The sequence below is a fragment of the Canis lupus genome, chromosome 24, assembly GCF_011100685.1.
Source record: "Canis lupus familiaris isolate Mischka breed German Shepherd chromosome 24, alternate assembly UU_Cfam_GSD_1.0, whole genome shotgun sequence".
NCBI classification, from domain to species: domain Eukaryota; kingdom Metazoa; phylum Chordata; class Mammalia; order Carnivora; family Canidae; genus Canis; species Canis lupus.
The window spans coordinates 24,125,724-24,142,822 of record NC_049245.1 but is presented as its reverse complement, the minus strand read 5'-3'; the positions used below and the strand labels follow the sequence as shown (position 1 = coordinate 24,142,822).

Below are 17,099 nucleotides of genomic sequence, written 5' to 3'. Positions count from 1 at the left end.
AGCAGATGTCTTCATTTTGGTTCTCTTCAATATAGGTGATAAATCCAGTCTCATCTCAGTGGGTCTTTCTAGTTTGTTTTTGTTTTTTTACCTACTCCACAGTATAGACAGGTTATAACCTGCCCACTTAGAAAAGCAGAGAGGCAGAAATCTATGAGACTTAATCATACAGAAAGAAGGTTTCACTGCAGGTAGGGAAAACCTCCTTATTCAAAACTAACAGAACAGTGTGCAAATAAAGGACCAAAAAAGTTTAATTATAAACACATCTTACATCTTTTAAGGAAATGCAAGTGAGGCAGTCCCGTGAAGGACCTTTATAAGAGCACTTGACTCCCTGTGATAATTGTAGAGTTACCTGAGTATTTGAAATTACAGTTCAAGAAAACAAAGGAACTCCAATACAGTAATATACAATCCAGTGCTGCCATTCCGTTTTTAGTAAATGAAAGCATAGCATATATACAAATAGTTTCGTAAATAACTTTAAAAGAAAAACAAAAAATAAGGGGGGGCTGGAGATACCAACAATATTAAGTAGAAGTAATTACCCTAAGGGAGTTCAGATGGAGTTACATCCAAAACAAGGAAGGATATAGAAATAGAGAAGTCTAAAGTCCATGAGTTATCCCTGATACCGTTTTAGATTATTAACAAGATATATAAAAAGTGGCAGAGTGGGCTTGACTAAAATAGTTCATTTAGGATGAGATCTTTGTGGGCAAGTGAGCCATTTTTTCACTTAAATTTCTGATGCATTGACATTAGTATGTCAATCTCTTGATGAAACATTAACACCTGAATTTTAAATAGAGTTATTGTAAGTCTTATGAAATAACATTCTTCTGCACTCTGATATAAGATCAAAAGACAGAGCAGAAATTTATTATTATGAGCTGCTGGATCAGTTTTATTTTTATTTATTTATTTATTTTGATCAGTTTTAAACCACTCTATCTGATGAAACGAGTGAGGTCCTTCCCTCCTGACCCAGGCTGTGAATGCTGCCTTCCCCAGTCTCCCAAAAGAGCAGAAGAATAAGGCAATTGCTCATTTTACTTTGTTTTTATTTCAACATAACATGCAGTAAAAAAAAAAAAAATTAACAGGATTTATTAGCATTTACAATGCTTACAAAGAAAAAGGACTCTAAAAGCAATTTAGTTCAGATTTAAGAAATCGCTCTAATTGAACACTTACAATAAATCTATTTCCAAATGTTCAGTTTGGACCAAATTTTAAAATAGCATTTGGTAGATATTTATGTCTGCTGTCTATTTGTAGTATTTTTATATAACCTCTGATTCTTGGGATATCCAGCCCCCATTTTCCTAACACAGCAGGGAAGACATATACATGTGGCCACTTAAATTAAAGGAAGAAATGGAATAGGGAGATCCCAGGCTGCAAAAATATATACAAGCATTTACCTTTTCCAGAACTAAACGTTTCTTCCATAAAAATATTAAATAGCCAAACCCTATAGAACTAGGGCCAGGGCTACATCAAATATAACTATTCTGTATTTTAAAAATATAGGGCAGAAAGCCTTTTGGGTGATATTTATACATTTTCACACAATATTTCTAGGTCCCTAAATGAATCATCAAGCATTATGTAGAACAAAAAAAGTCTACTTTCTTACATTATTTAATTTCATCTCATAGATCTCTAGTAAATATTGTAGATAACTACATTTTGTAATGAGAATTCACCTCAATAGTAAGTCTTTAGAGAAGGCTTAATCTCCACAGCCATATATTACCAAAGTTCAGATTTATATAATGAATGGATAGTTGGCAGACATTCGCTCTGTAAGACAAAGCAATAGCATTTTCCCCCTACCAACAAAAAGGCAGAGTCCCTACTTTGGAAACAACTAGGGCTTTTGGAGACCACACATTTCCTGGAGTATATGGAATAAAAAACTAAAGATAGGGTTGGGGAGAACCTAATCTCCTCCCTTTACACTGGCAATTTCTAAATGAGGCAACCCTTTCAATCACTTTAAATCTGCTTTATGATGGCAGTGTTTTAGAGCACAGATACACAAGTTTTAAAATGTTTTTGTTGTTGTTCCAGTATGTAAGAATACTTAGGGACAAAGGAAAACCATTTTCTTTCTCTGTGGGACAGGGGTTTGCTACTCTCTTATTTTTGGCTCAGTGCTACTTGTTAAGGTTATGCTACAGAAACCTGCCAAAGTCCTTTTTCATGAGTTATGAGGCTTTCCTCAGGCTTCAGCTGTGATAGGCACTCAGCTGGCTGAGGCTTCATCCCACTGTCCATAAAGTCAAACCTTTGACAGCAGCCACCCAGACAGAATCTAAGCTAGGCCAAGTTAAAAGAATTAACTATAGAGATGTTCAAAAGTGCACTAATCAGATACTAATGGAACAGTATGAAATTAAATAGTCATGGGAAAAACTTGTTAAAATTTTTAGAGTGAAGAGAATATCCAATTCAGGACAATGTAAAGAATGGAAAAGACTACTCTAAGGTGTCAGAGAAATAAGTTTGAAGACTTTTAATTCATACAGAGAATACATTTTTGTGGTTACTAGGCATGTATTTCTAGTAAATGTATTACTCCCTTCTTTTTAGCCAGTACCACAGCTCTCCCTCCCTAATGAAAATGTAACTTAGAGGATGTTTCACTGACTTCTCTCTTTGGACTGGGAAGTACTCTAGTTAGAACTTGAACTCTTAGCAATAATAAAATATAACTGAAGTTTCTGGATTATGATAAAATTATAGATGCAATTTATATATAGGAACATACAAAAATGGTCAATGATGGCCTTTGATGAATTTAGCTAAATTAATTCCAATTCTAGATTAACTTTTATAAAACCACTGTGAAGGAAGCACAGGGTTAATATTATTTAAGCTTAGTATTTGCAAAGTAATTAAAACAATCAAACTTCCAAATGAAGAGAGTTAACAGTCATTTGCAGGCTGGGACCAACTTCTCCCTGAATTCAAAGTTAACAAAACTACTTTGTAGAGAGATTTAAGAGTCTTGCATCACTTTCCAAGGAAAATGATGCATGGATTCATGCTCCAGAAAGGAAAATCAATAGTCAGGCCAGGCTGATATGAGAGGGAGAGCACAAACCAGAAGTCTGCTCACATCTCCAAAAGCTGGACTAAGTTTGCACTTTTAACAAATACCTCTTATCAAGAGGCTTAAGATCTTACAGATTTCGTTTTCCAAGGGACTTCCCTGCATATCTGCAGAAATCTCTAAAAGAAAAAAATCTATTCCCAAGTGAGATTTTTGACACACATACAAAATTGTTGTTAAGGTAACAATCTAGTAGAATAAGACAAGGCAGATTTCATTGCTGTGTTAAATCTCATGTTAAGTAAGGTTTGACTAATCATTTGCAGATCTGATTTCTGGAAACACTGAGTAGAAATCCAGAATCACTGGGGAGATAAATCTCAATGATAACATTAATTTACTTACACTCAAATAACTCTCTAAACAGTCACAGCCCAATTTTACAACAGGATGTGCAACAAGCAGAGAAGGAAAAGGACAAACATTGCAAATAAATTCTTGTCCTTTGGTGGCACAAGTTCTTGGAAGTTACTCTTGTCCAAATCCTTCTGTTTCTTCAATGGCAAATAAAAGCTTTTCCTTCAGCTGCTCATAGCTCTTGTAGGGTGGCAGGTCCAGGCGATTAAAACTAAAAGTAAGAATTGTTAGCTTGAGAAAAGGAAATATATAAAGAATCATATGAGCAGTGTAGTATATAACAACACTGGTTTTAAAGTCAGGCAAAATTGAATTCAAATCCCAGCTCTGTCACTGGGCCTTTGAACAAGTGTTTTTACCTTTCTCAATTCTCAATTTTGCTTTCTTCTTTGGTAACATGGGAATAACAGTATTTACTTTCCAGGGTAGAGTGAAGAACCAACAGGTGTATATACAACACAGGGCCAAGAGTTAGTCCTCTCATACTCTACTATTCACCCTAATCTAGATTAGTGGTCAGCAAATTTTTTCGGTGAAGGGCTAGATAGTAAGTATCCTACACTTTGTGGGCCACAGGTCTCTTATCAAAAGTTTTTTAAGTACAGATCTTCCTTGACTTATGATAGGGTACCATGTGGATAAACCTAAGATAAGTTGAAAATACCATTAAGCATTTTAATACATCTACCCTGCCAAATATAGCTTAGCTTAGTCTTCCTTAAATGTGTTAAGAACACCCTCATTAGCTTACAGTTGGGCAAAATCATTGAACACAATACCTTTTATAATAAATTATTGAATATCTCATGTAATTTATTAAATACTGTACTCAAAGTGGAAAAACAGAAGGTTGTATGGATATAGAATGGTTTAAATGTAGTAGTTGTTTATCCTCATGATTGCTGGCTGATTGGGAACTTCAGCTCACTGCCACTGCCCAGCATCATGAGAGAGTATCATATACATACTGCTAACTCAGGAAAAGATCAAACTCAAAATTCGAAGTACAGGGGATCCCTAGGTGGCTCAGCAGTTTAGTGCCTGCCGCCTTTGGCCCAGGGTGTGATCCTGGAGTCCCGGGATCGAGTCCCACATTAGGCTCCCTGCATGGAACCTGCTTCTCCCTCTGCCTGTGTCTCTGCCCCCCCCCCCCCTCCCGTGTCTCTCATGAATAAATAAAATTTAAAAATTCAAAGTACAGTTTCTACTGACTGCATATCACTTTCACACCACCGTAAAGTCAAGAAATCTTAAGTCTAACCATCTTAAGTTGGGGACTGTTTACTACCTTAAGAAACAATTTTCTGCTTTAATATCTAATAATCTATTCCTACTGAATTTCTGTCATGTTCTTAGCTGTGAGGTTTTAAGGGGTATCTTCTAATTTGAGGTGATACTGTTATTACCTTTATAAGGTAGTGAATTTGCCATAAGGCTTTGGCCCCTCTGCTATATTTTAAGGATAAAGCCTAAGCAAATATTTGAGATCAGAAGTGCTATCCACAAAGGGAAAATAAATCTACAATTTTGACTTTTCTTACTTCTTGCAAATGAAAACATAGAACCTAACAAAATTACAAGGCTGGTTTTCATATGTGACTGAGATAAAATGTTCACAGGAGTGTAATGGTTCACAATCTATTCCAAGTTTGAGAAAAAGAGACAAGAGGTCAAATAAAAAATGTATTGTACATGTGTACAAGATTAATGTACAAAAATTAACTACATTTCTATACACTAGCAATTAATCTTAACAATCTACATTTAAGAAAACAATTTCATTTATAATAGCTTCAAAAAGAATAAAACACTTTACTCCCCCCCACCCAAACTGATCTACACATTCAAAGCAATTTGTATCAAAATCCCAGCTGACCTCTTTGCAGAAACTGACAAACTTATCCTAAAATTCATATGGAAATCCAAAGGACTCAGAAGAGCCATAACCATCTTGAAAAAGTTGGAGAATTCATACCTCTTAATTGCAAAACTTATTACAAAGCTATTATAATCAAGACAGTGTGGTACTGCCATTAAGTAAAGACATATAGATCAATGGAACAGAACTGGGAATCCAGAAATAAACCCATATATTTATGTCAACTGATTTTCAACAAATGTACCAATGTTATTTTTAAAAAACCACATGTATGTAATATGTACGAAAATATAAAGAAACAGACACTAGAACAAGTAAAAAGGGCAGATGGGGAAAATGAAGGAATATCTGGCAAAGTTAATGAAATGTCTCACAAAAGAAGTTCAAATATTGTTCATATTAGAATTCCAACACACTGTATGTGAATTAAAAACAGGGTTGTTTTTAGTTCTGTACATTATTGGAAACATGGTTAAACTACATTTATAATGAAAAAATATTTCTATTCTCTCAAAAGCTATCCAGGCTTGATTTCTCTCTGCTTTCAGCAAAGAATTCAATGTTTTCCTAAATATCACATTAAAAAAAAAAAAAATCCAGGGGTAGGAAAAGGGACTGACTGCAAATGGGCATAAGGGACCATTCTGGAGTGACAGAAATAATCTAATTAGTTGATAGTTACTACTCTGAAAATCTACTAAATATCACTGAATTTAAATGAGTAACCTTATGATCTTTAGTAGTTTTACTGTATATAAATTATGCCTCAATAAAGCTATTAAAAATAATTCAATACCATGGGGAAAGTATTTCATTTCTCATTTCCAATAGGCTTTACTATCAACAGGGTAACTGGAAAAGGCTATTTTCTCTACTCTTTCTGATTTTACTTACCAGGTATGACTTCTGGGCAACCAATTTTCTTTCCCAACTTTTTCAATGCAGAATTTTTGTGGTCCATTGCTCCCTAAAACAATAAAATCATCCACAGTTTGATACTCAATGGTTCACAAATTCTTACCCCCTCAATCCAGCAGCATTAGCATAACTGGGGAACTTCTTAAGACCACAAATCCAGGGCTCCTGGGTGGCTCAGTCAGTTGAGCATCCTACTCTTGATTTCAGCTCAGTTCATGATGTCAGGGTTGTGAAACTGAGCCCCAAGTTGGGTTCCATGCTCAGTGTGGAGTCTGCTTGGGTTTCTCTCTCTCCCTCTGCCCTTATCCCTGCTTGTGCACACTCTCTCTAAAATAAATGAAATATTTTGGGCAGCCCGGGTGGCGCAGCGGTTTGGCGCTGCCTGCAGCCTGGGGTGTGATCCTGGGGACCCGGGATCGAGTCCCATGTCGGGCTCCCTGCATGGAGCCTGCTTCTCCCTCTGCCTGTGTCTCTGCCTCTCTCTGTCTATGAATAAATAAATAAAATATTTAAGAAAAAAAAATAAATAAATAAATAAATGAAATCTTTCAAAGAAAAAGAAAAAAGGGGGGGGACCACAAATCCATGGGCTGTACCCAAAGCCTACAGAAGTGAATCAGAAACTTTGGGATAAGGCCCAGCAATAGGTGTTTGAACAAGCTTCCAGGTGATTCTGATGAGTGCTAAAGTTTGAGAACCATTTTGTTAATGTATGCCAAGAAGAAAATGCAGTTTTATCTGGCATCCTTTCCCAGAATAACAGAATGCTATAACTAAAATGCTTCACCTAATAATGCAATACTTAAGAAGCTTAATTTTAGCTTTTTTTTTTAAAGATTTTATTTATTTACTCATGAGAGACATACACCGAGAGAGAGAGAGAGAGAGAGAGAGAGAGAGGCAGAGACATAGGCAAAGGGAGAAGCAGCTCTATGCAGGGAGCCTGATACGGAACTCGATCCCAGGACTCCAGGATCACACCCTGGGCCGAAGGCAGGCGCTAAACTGCTAAGCCACCCAGGCAGGGATCCCCTAATTTTAGCTTTAAACACAATAGGGAAACTACAATCCACTGTCTTATACAATAAAACTTGATTTAAATATAAGATTGTTAAAACTTTATAAAATGTAAACAACCTAGTGAATTCAATATTAACAATGCTTATGCTTATAGGTCCTGTAGAATCCTTATACACTTATACCCACTTCTTGCCTCTTCTCTCATTTATCTTCTGTTGTAGACAGAGTGAATAGTGATCTTAAAGCACTGGTTTTCTAAAAGGTCACTACCAATCCCTAGAAAGCATTTTTTGGTAGTCACAATGATTGGTGATGTTACTGGACTTTTTAATTAGTAGGGGCCAGGAAAACTAAATGTTCTGCATTGTGTGAGACAGTCATACTTAAAGAATTTTCTCATGTTCCTCTTGACTAAACCCAGTACAAATATGAATTAGTACTTCTGATTTAATAACATCAAAGTGGGAATAATGGGCCAGGTGGCTCAGCAGTTTAGTGCCACCTTCGGCCTAGGGTGTGATCCTGGAGACCCAGGATCGAGTCCTGCGTCAGGATTCCTGCATGGAGCCTGTTTCTCCCTCTGCCTGTGTCTCTGCCTCTCATGAATAAATAAATAAAATCTTTTTTTTTTTTTTAAATAATAACATCATAGTGTTTACACAAGTAATTCTGTGAAAGGCCCAGTAGGAAATAGTCGTTATAAAAAGGGAAAGTTAGGGACTCCTGGATGGCTCAGTGGTTTAGTGCCTGCCTTCTGCTCAGGGCATGATCTTGGAGTCCTGGGATTGAGTCTCGCATCGGGCTCCCTACATGGAGCCTACTTCTCCTTCTGCCTATGTCTCTGACTCTCGCTGTGTCTCTCATGAATAAAATAAAATCTTTAAAAAATAAAAATAAAAAAGGATAGTTAAAATAATTAATTAAGCACAAAATTATGTTAACTCACTCTGAACATTCTCTCATTACAGCATTTCTAACCACAAAGATGGAACATTTTATTATTTTTAAAAAGATTTTATTTAAAATCTTTAGAAAAAAATAAATAAAAGATTTTATTTAATTAGTTATTATTTTATTTGTTCATGAGAGACACACACACACACACACAGAGGCAGAGACACAGGCAGAGACACAGGCAGAGGGAGAAGCAGGCTCCATGCAGGAAGCCCGATGTGGGACTTGATCCCGGGATTCTGGGATCACACCCTGAGTCAAAGGCAGACGCTCAACTGCTGAGCCACCCAGGCATCCCAGATTTTATTTATTTATTCATGAGAGACACACAGAGAGAGGCAGAGACACAGGAAGAGGGTCCCAGGACCCCAGGACCATGACCCAACCCAAAGGCAGACGCTCAACCACTGAGCCACCCAGGTGCTCCAGATGGAACATTTTAATAATGTTATTTAGCACATAACAGAAGAGTCTGCATTGCAGTCAAAAGACATAGAATCAAATATTAAAAGAGAGAAATAGGAAATGAAGGGATCTTAGTGAATTTCACGAATAAAAGCTATCCTGCAAATATGTCACATTATCTTAAATGCTTTCTAAAACTTTATAGAATGGTAAGACATCAATTTGTTGGTTTTTTTTTTCTTTAAGACATCAAGTTGTATACATTATATACACTGAAATTATTTTGAGGTTGCCTGCTGTTTTCAATCTTATTCTGACACTGCCCCTAAACCACACAAATTCTATGTGGACTTTTGCACCTATGCTCCTATTGTCAACCCATTTCAACTTTTAAATAATACGGTCTCTGAGGACTTTGTATGTATCAGAGCCTTGGCCTATAGTGGGATTTCCATTTTTCTCCACTTTGATGATCTGTAATTTATTTGGACAGGTCTATTACCCCCACTTCATTTAGATTATTTTTCTTTCTTCTTTTTTTTTAAAGTAGGCTCCATGCCTAACATGGAGCCCAATGCAGGGCTTGAACTCACAATCCTGAGATCAAGACCTGAACTGAGATCAAGAGTTGGACACTTAACCAACAGAGCCACTTGGTGTCCCTCCTCCTTTTTCTTATCATATTTAAGTCTATTATTTCTTGCTCTTTCTATCTGTTCTTTCAGATTCCAGTGTTTATTATGCAGAAAGGTTTCTGGTCTTATCTTAAGCCCGAGGAACAAGTATCTACTAACTGGTGTCTTCTAACAGTTGTTCCCAAATATACATTTATTGAACTAAATGTTATTTCATTATAAGTCACTTCTTAAAAATGTTAGTGATAAATTTATGTGTTTTTTGAGATTATAGGTACTTTCATATCTACCAATTTCTTTTTAAGATTTTATTTATATATTTATTTGAGAGAGGGAGCACATGAATGGTGGGAAGGGGCCGATGAAGAGGGAGAAGCAGACTCTCCACTGAGCAGGGAACTTGACATGGGGCTCAACCCAAGCACCCTGGGATCATGACCTGAGCCGAAGGCAAATGCTTAACCGACTGAGCCACCCAGGCAGCCCACATCTATACCAATTCCAGAATATTAATAGAGGATATTAAAAATATTTGTTATAGAGATGGGATGTTAGATTTGTCAAAGTAATGATGTGATGCATACACCACTCTTCTAACTTTCTCCTACACTAAGTGGAAGGTTAAACTAGATGGCCTCTAAAATTCTATGAACCACAATCTCCTCTCTGCCTTCTATAGGTATCCTCTGTGTTATTTGAGACAGATCTACCTAACCCCAAATATTATTTCCAAGAGCAGACCTAGTTCTCATCTCTTTAATAATAGGATTTCTAGTTTATACTGAAGCTTGTACCAATTTTTTCCTCATTTTGGTCATTACCTTACTTCCTGAAGCAGCAACATGGTTCTTCTTTTTCAAACTAGAGAGCATTCTCAAAAGGTGCCCCTCCTCCAAAAACTTATTTAGTAATAAACCTTCTCTGAAACCTCTCTAGTGCTGGGTTAAAAATCTCCTTTCTATATTGCTTCTGAGACACTGGAATATTTATTTCTCCTCTTTACTCTCTGGGCTCTAAATCCTTTAAGTCTGCCTCTAGTATATTTCTGTCTCGTGCTCGCTTCGGCAGCACATATACTAAAATATTTCTGTCTCATCCCTCTGATGAGAGCATTAGCCCTCTATTCTTTGTATTCTATTTCTGCATGAGCCAATCTATTCTAATAGCTTCAAGTGTCACTGCTCTAATGACTCTATTTTCCCTTTCTACTCTTCCCTCTGAACTCATACTTTGGTAACATCTACTAAACTGCCCCTCTAGGGATCCCTGGGTGGATCAGCGGTTTAGCGCCTGCCTTTGGCCCAGGGCACGATCCTGGAGACCCGGGATCGAATCCCATGTCGGGCTCCTGATGCATGGATCCTGCTTCTCCCTCTGCCTATGTCTCTGCCTCTCTCTCTCTCGCTCTCTCTGTGTGACTATCATAAATAAATAAAAAATTTAAAAATAAAATAAAATAAAATAAACTGCCCCTCTAGCTCTCTAGTTTTGTACGTGGTTGTCTGGCAGTCAGGAGGTTCTAAGCCACTCATTATCCTCCCTCAAAAACTGTAAACCATGTTCTTTACACTTTACAACTTCTCTATTTCTCCATTTTTCAAAACATGGTTTTATCCTTGACATTCTTCCTTTATAGCTCATCTTCTAATATCCTGTTTCTACCTTTGGAACTTCTCTAGCATTTATCCCTTCTTTTCCATCTGTACTTCCGTCTCTTAAGATCAATTGCTCCAATATTTTCTTCTCTCCTCCCTTCAGGTTTCTCCTTTAATGCACGCTATACCTTGCTATCAAATCTTCCTAATATGTAGCTTCAGCAAGTTTTCCTCTCTTCAAAAGCTTCCACAACTTCCAATACCTTCAGAATAATGTCCAAACTCTTCTGGTCTGGCTTTTACTCACTGTATCCAAAACTGCCTACTTAGTTCTTCAATTATAACTCTCTGCTTCAGCTGAAATAGGTTTATTGATCATAATTTCTATTCTCCTATGGTACCTGGCATAATGCTGGTGTTAAAGATTGGAATTTTCTTAATTAATTATCAGTCACAAAATTTATTATCATTCATTTCCAAACAACACACATTTTGATCAGTGACTACTATGTGACAAGAACTATGCTAGGCTCCAGAAATAAAAGGATGAAGATACGGATCTGTATCTCAAGGAGCTCCAAGTACAATAGAGAAGAGTGTTAAATGCATCATTAAAATATAGTATAATACAGGGGCATCTTTATTATGAGCTCAGTGGTTGAGCATCTGCCTTTGGCTCAGATTGTGATCCCGGGTCCTGAAATCGAGTTTTGCATCAGGTTCCCCAGAGGGAGCCTGCTTCTCCCTCTGCCTATGCCTCTACCTCTCTGTGTGCCTCTCATGAATAAGTAAATAAAATATTAAAAAAATATATATATACACACACACACACATATATATAATACAACCAACAGTCATAGGACACACTAAAATGTTTGTCAAATGACTGAATGACCAAACAGATTTACATATAGAATGTTGCTATCTTGTGAAGTTAAAAGGTGGTATCTTGGGACGCCTGGGTGGCTCAGTGGTTGAGTGTCTGCCTTTGGCTCAGGGTGTGATCCCAGAGTCCCAGGATCAGGTCCCACATCAGGCTTCGTGCATGGAGCCTGCTTCTCCCTCTGCCTGTGTCTCTGCCTCTCTCTCTCTCTCTCTGCATCTCTCATGAATAAATAAAATCTTTAAAAAATAAAATAAAAGGTGGGATCTTAGACTTAGGGTTAAAAATTTCTAGAGGTGATCTTAAAAAAGGGGGGGCGGGGACGCCCGGATGGCTTAGCAATTGAACATCTGCCTTTGGCTCAGGGTGTGATCCCGGGATGCGGGATCAAGTCCCACATCGGGCTCTTTGCAGGAAGCCTACTTCTCCCTCTGCCTGTGTCTCTGTGTCTCTCATGAATAAATAAATAAAATCTTAAACAAACAAACAAACAAACAACTTTTCTAGAGGTGAAGACAACAAAGTGAATTAAAAGTTTACACAAATCCAGGTTAACTGTGACTGGTTAGGATATGTCTATTCTTGTCTTTGTTATTTCTGATAAGTTGTATACACATTGATTTGATATAACTGTGTGATAAAAAAATTTTCTGTATAGGAAAAGTGATTTTTTATACATACCCATGAGGTCAGCAAATCCTCCAACTGGCAATCGGCAGGTTCCAGTAACAAACTGCAGAAGTCTCATTCTCTTCTCATTATCAATTTCTTTAACAAACTGTTAAAAAACAAACACATAAATATAAAGAGATCTACAGGTCTTATGTTACATTTAGCATAAAAAGAATGGAAAACCATCATTTCAAATGATCTTGCAGTGTTAGATGCACTAGATAATGACTATACCCTACCACTGTGGATGGAGGAGCTTCTCCATTTTTGTCAAAGCCCTGCCAACCTTCCCCTATATATATCTTAGGACCACATCCTTTCAGGGAGATAGAAAAAGAAAAGTGCCCTGGGTCTAAAAGCTTCCTACTCACTGAATTTCAAGATTAACTCTTCTAAGAGCAGCCCCTTATTCTACCTCCCAGATATGCTTGTTCTATAGGATATTTATGTGGTTACATAGGGCAGAGCTTAAATCAGTATCGACTTTTTGGTTTTATGAAGAAATGAAATCTAGCTCATAGAATTCTGACCCAGATATATCTCAAAAACCTCTTCTCAATGTTCTCTAGGTTTTAGTGTAGTTATTCTCTACCAGAATCAGGTGGCTTTCAACTCCTACAACTCTGACTCAAAACATTAGGTTTATGGAAGACACTTTCTAGCCTGTAGCACAAATGTTTTGATTCAGCCAAATAGTTTAGGTAAATAATTTTTATCCTATTGTACTATTGTCAAGTATTTTACAATGCTAATCCTATTTATAGAAGTTCAGTTCATCTTTACGTAAGTAATAGACATTTTAAAATTTTTAATTTTTTTATTGTGGTAAAATACAACAAAATTTACCATTTTAAGCATACAATTCTATGGCATTAAGTATGGTGCACATTGCTGTGTAACCATTAGCACTATTTCCAGAACTTTATCATCCTAAACCAAAACTTTAAATTCATGAAACTTATCTCTTCACCCCCTAGCACCCAATAGCCCTTGTTAATCACTATTCTACTTTCTGTCTCTATGAATTGCCTATTCTAGACACTTCATATAAGTCAAATCATGGAATCATACAATCTTTGTCCTTTTGTGACTGGCTTATTTTACTCAGCATAACATCCTTAAGGTTCACCCCTGGTATAGCCCGCCAGAATTAACTTTCTCTTTAAGGCTTGATAATATTCCATTGTAAGTGTACATTCATCTTTCCATTCATCTGTTGATGGACACTTAAGCTGCTTCTACCTTTTGGCTTTTGTGAATAACACTATCATGAACATAGGTATACAAGTATATGTTTGAGTCCTAGCTTTCATTTCTTTAGGGTATACGTAGGAAAACTACTAGATATATTAATTTTATATTTAGCTTTTTGAGGAGCTTCAAACTGTTTTTCACAGTTGTGCCATTTTACATTCCCACCAGCAATGCAGGAGAGTTGCAATTTCTCCACATCCTCAACAAGGATGATTATTTTCTATTTCTTGATAATAGCCATGTTAGTAATGGATATGAAATAGTATCTCATTGTGGTTTTGATTTGCACTTCCCTAATGATTAGTCCTTTGAGTATCTTCTCATGTGCTTATAGCAGGTATTTTTTGAAGACACACTATGATTCCAAACCAGGTCACTCCCTTAAGTCTTGCCTTCTGAACATTATATAATCTTAATGAAGTATGAATGGTGAAAACCATACTTTAGACAGTTCTATAAAATTCCAAAAGCCAGGGACCCCTGCGTGGCTCAGAGGTTTAGTGCCTGCCTTCAGCTCAGGGCATGATCCTGGAGTCCCGGGATCAAGTCCCACATCAGGCTCCCTGCATGGAGCCTGCTTCTCCCTCTGCCTGTGTCTCTGCCTCTCTGTGTCTCTCATGAATAAATAAATACAATCTCAAAAAAAAAAAAAAAATTCCAAAAGCATTTAGATCAAATGCAGGGGAATCATCATCTGGAGTTCTTATACTCTCGGGCAAAGGTGCAAGGTGTGTGTTGCCTACTCAGCAATAGTCTTTTAAAAATGCTATTAAAATCTTTCTTTTTAGAAGTTTTAATTCCATATAACTAATATAATTATATTAGTTTCAGTGTACAATATAGTGATTCAACAATTCTATACATTACTCAGTACTCATCAGGGTAAGTGTACTCTTAAACCTCTTTACTTGTTTCACCCATTCCACCTATCTCCTCCCTGGTAACTATCAGTTTGTTCTCTCTAGTTAAGAGTCTGTTTTTTGGTTTATCCTTTTTCTTTGTTTCTTAAATTCCACACAAGTGAAATCATATGGTATTTGTCTTTCTCTGGCTGACTTATTTCACTTAGTATTATACCATCTAGATCCATTCATAATATTGCAAATAGCAAGATTTCATTCCTTTTTAAAGATTTCATTCTTTTTTATGGCTAAATAATATTCCATCATGTGTGTATACACATACACATCTTGATTCATTCATTTATCAATGGACACCTGGGCTACTTCCATAACTTAGCAATTATACAGTCTACTCATTTATTATAAAGCATAGGATGGAATGAAGTACTTCAATATACTAGTACAGTTTGTTCTATGACTTTCTTCCATATATGGTAAGCAATTTCTAAAAAATTATCTGCCAATAGAAATAAACTGAGACAAACCTGCCAAAACCACATGATTTGTTTGCTTGTCCTAGTGTAATGACGGTAGATGGCATGTCTTTGCCAGTCATTCAAATCAATCTCTTGCATTCCGCATAAAAGGACCTTTGGAGATTTGAAAAAAAAAGAAAAAAAAGATGGTTTCTTTACAACCTATATAAAAATGCTAGACCTAGAGAAGGAAAGACTAATATTCAACATTTCAAAAAAAAAAAAAATTAATCGGAAGGCTTAGGCTTACAAGCTGTGCATCAAGAATTGCATCTACATTATTTATGAAAGTTGAGTTTCCATTGATGGTGTCATATATACATATAGTCAGGTAGATAAGTCACTCACTGTAGAGATGTTCTAATAGTAATACTTTTTTGGGGGGGTAACACTTTTATATTTTTGGATACATTATGGACTTTTTAAACCACTAGGGATGCTTCAAAACATCCTGCTAGCATAAAAAATGCTATTGCTACTGGAAAGGTAAGAAAGTGAGTTGAAAGCAGACACTTGAAGGCATTATTTACCAGCATGCTGCAGAGGAAATAAGAAAAACACATTACCTCTAATTCCTTTGCGTCAAAGTATTGCAAATACTGCTGGGGAAGGATTTCATTAAAGCCCTCAAAGAAAGCTTGTGTTTGTTCTTCAACACCTCGAGACAACCTCCATTCAGCTACCATTCTGGTAAATAAATATTTAAAAAGCTATCAGGAAGTTTAAATTTTACCTTTAAATTCGGAGTATAAAATTTTTTTAACTTTATTATGAAAAACTTCAAATATTTATAAAGTAGGATAGAATGAACCACATATATATCCTAGCTTCAGTACACCAATTTTATTATGCATCTACCCATACCCTAAGTATCATATACTATCATTTTAAACAAATAATTCAGCATGTATCTCTGCAAGATAGTCTCTTTTTGAAAACGACCACAATTCTATTATCACCCAAAAAAGTAAGTAATAATTTCTTTATAGCCAAATATTCAGTGCTCAAATTCTGATTGACTCAATTTAACAACTGCTTCAATCAGCATCTTAAAAGGGTTCATATGCTGCAAAAGTTTCTTAAGCTTTTAACTTAATAGATTTCTCCTTTGCCAATGTTTTTGAATAAAAATACTTCTTTTGATGACTTATTTTAGAGAGAGTGTGCACACAAGTGAGAGAGTGTGTGTAAGTCAAGGAGTAGGGACAGCTAAGAGGGAGAGACAGACTTTCTGGCAGGTTTCCTATTGAGCGGGGAGCCCAAAGTGAAGCTGGATCCCACCACCCTGAGATCAGAACCCGAGCAAAAACCAAAAGTCGAAAGCTTAACTGACTGAACCAGCCAGGTGCCCCTTGAATTAAAATACTTTTAAGGGGGACACCTGGGTGGCTCAGAGGTTGAGCATCTGCTTTCGGCTCAGGGTATGATTATGATCCTCTTAGGGTGCCGGGATCAAGTCCCACATTGGGCTCCCTGCATGGAGTCTGCTTCTCCCTCTGCCTATGTCTCTGCCTCTCTCTTTCTGTGTCTTTCATGAATAAATAAATAAAATCCTAAAAAAAATACTTGTAATGAAAATTCTCAAAAATCTCTACTGAATATTTTAGATTTCAACTTTGACTTTTCTTTTTTAAGATTTGAGAGAGCACAAGAGAGATGGGGGGCAGAAGGAGAGGGAGAAGTAGACTCCCCAGTGAGCAAGAAGCTCAATCCTAGGACACTAGGATCATGACCTGAGCCAAAGGAAGATGCTTAACCATGAATAAGCTACCCAGAAACCCCAACTTTGACTTTAATCTTCATCTACTGGGTACATATTAACAGAGTTAAAAATCACAACAAATACAAGCTGGTTATTTTTTTCCATTTTAGTGTAAGTTTACTTTTTAACAATTAAAAAAAAAAAGATTTATTTATTTATTCATGATAGAGAGAGGCAGAGGGAGAAGCAGACCCCATGCAGGGAGCCCAACGCGGGACTCCATCCCGGGACTCCAGGATCGCACCCTGGGCCAAAGGCAG

The 17,099-nt window shown here is 36.7% G+C and overlaps 1 protein-coding gene across 5 annotated transcripts in view; it reads right to left on the bottom strand.

Annotated features, from left to right (window-relative positions):
• Positions 1-236: 236 nt before the first annotated feature.
• ITCH (itchy E3 ubiquitin protein ligase) overlaps positions 237-17,099 on the bottom strand; it is a 152,444-nt gene continuing 135,581 nt past the window's right edge. For 4 of the 5 annotated variants that reach the window (XM_038572048.1, XM_038572047.1, XM_038572049.1 and 1 more), the window contains 5 exons: positions 15,644-15,764; positions 15,087-15,191; positions 12,455-12,551; positions 6,258-6,330; positions 237-3,695 (listed from right to left, as the gene is read on the bottom strand). In XM_038572048.1, the coding sequence (XP_038427976.1) occupies positions 3,596-3,695; positions 6,258-6,330; positions 12,455-12,551; positions 15,087-15,191; positions 15,644-15,764 (496 nt within the window). In that variant the 3' untranslated portion in view covers positions 237-3,595. Of the gene's footprint in view, positions 3,716-6,257; positions 6,331-12,454; positions 12,552-15,086; positions 15,192-15,643; positions 15,765-17,099 lie in introns of all 5 variants that reach the window. The other variant, XM_038572050.1, reaches the window with a different exon arrangement.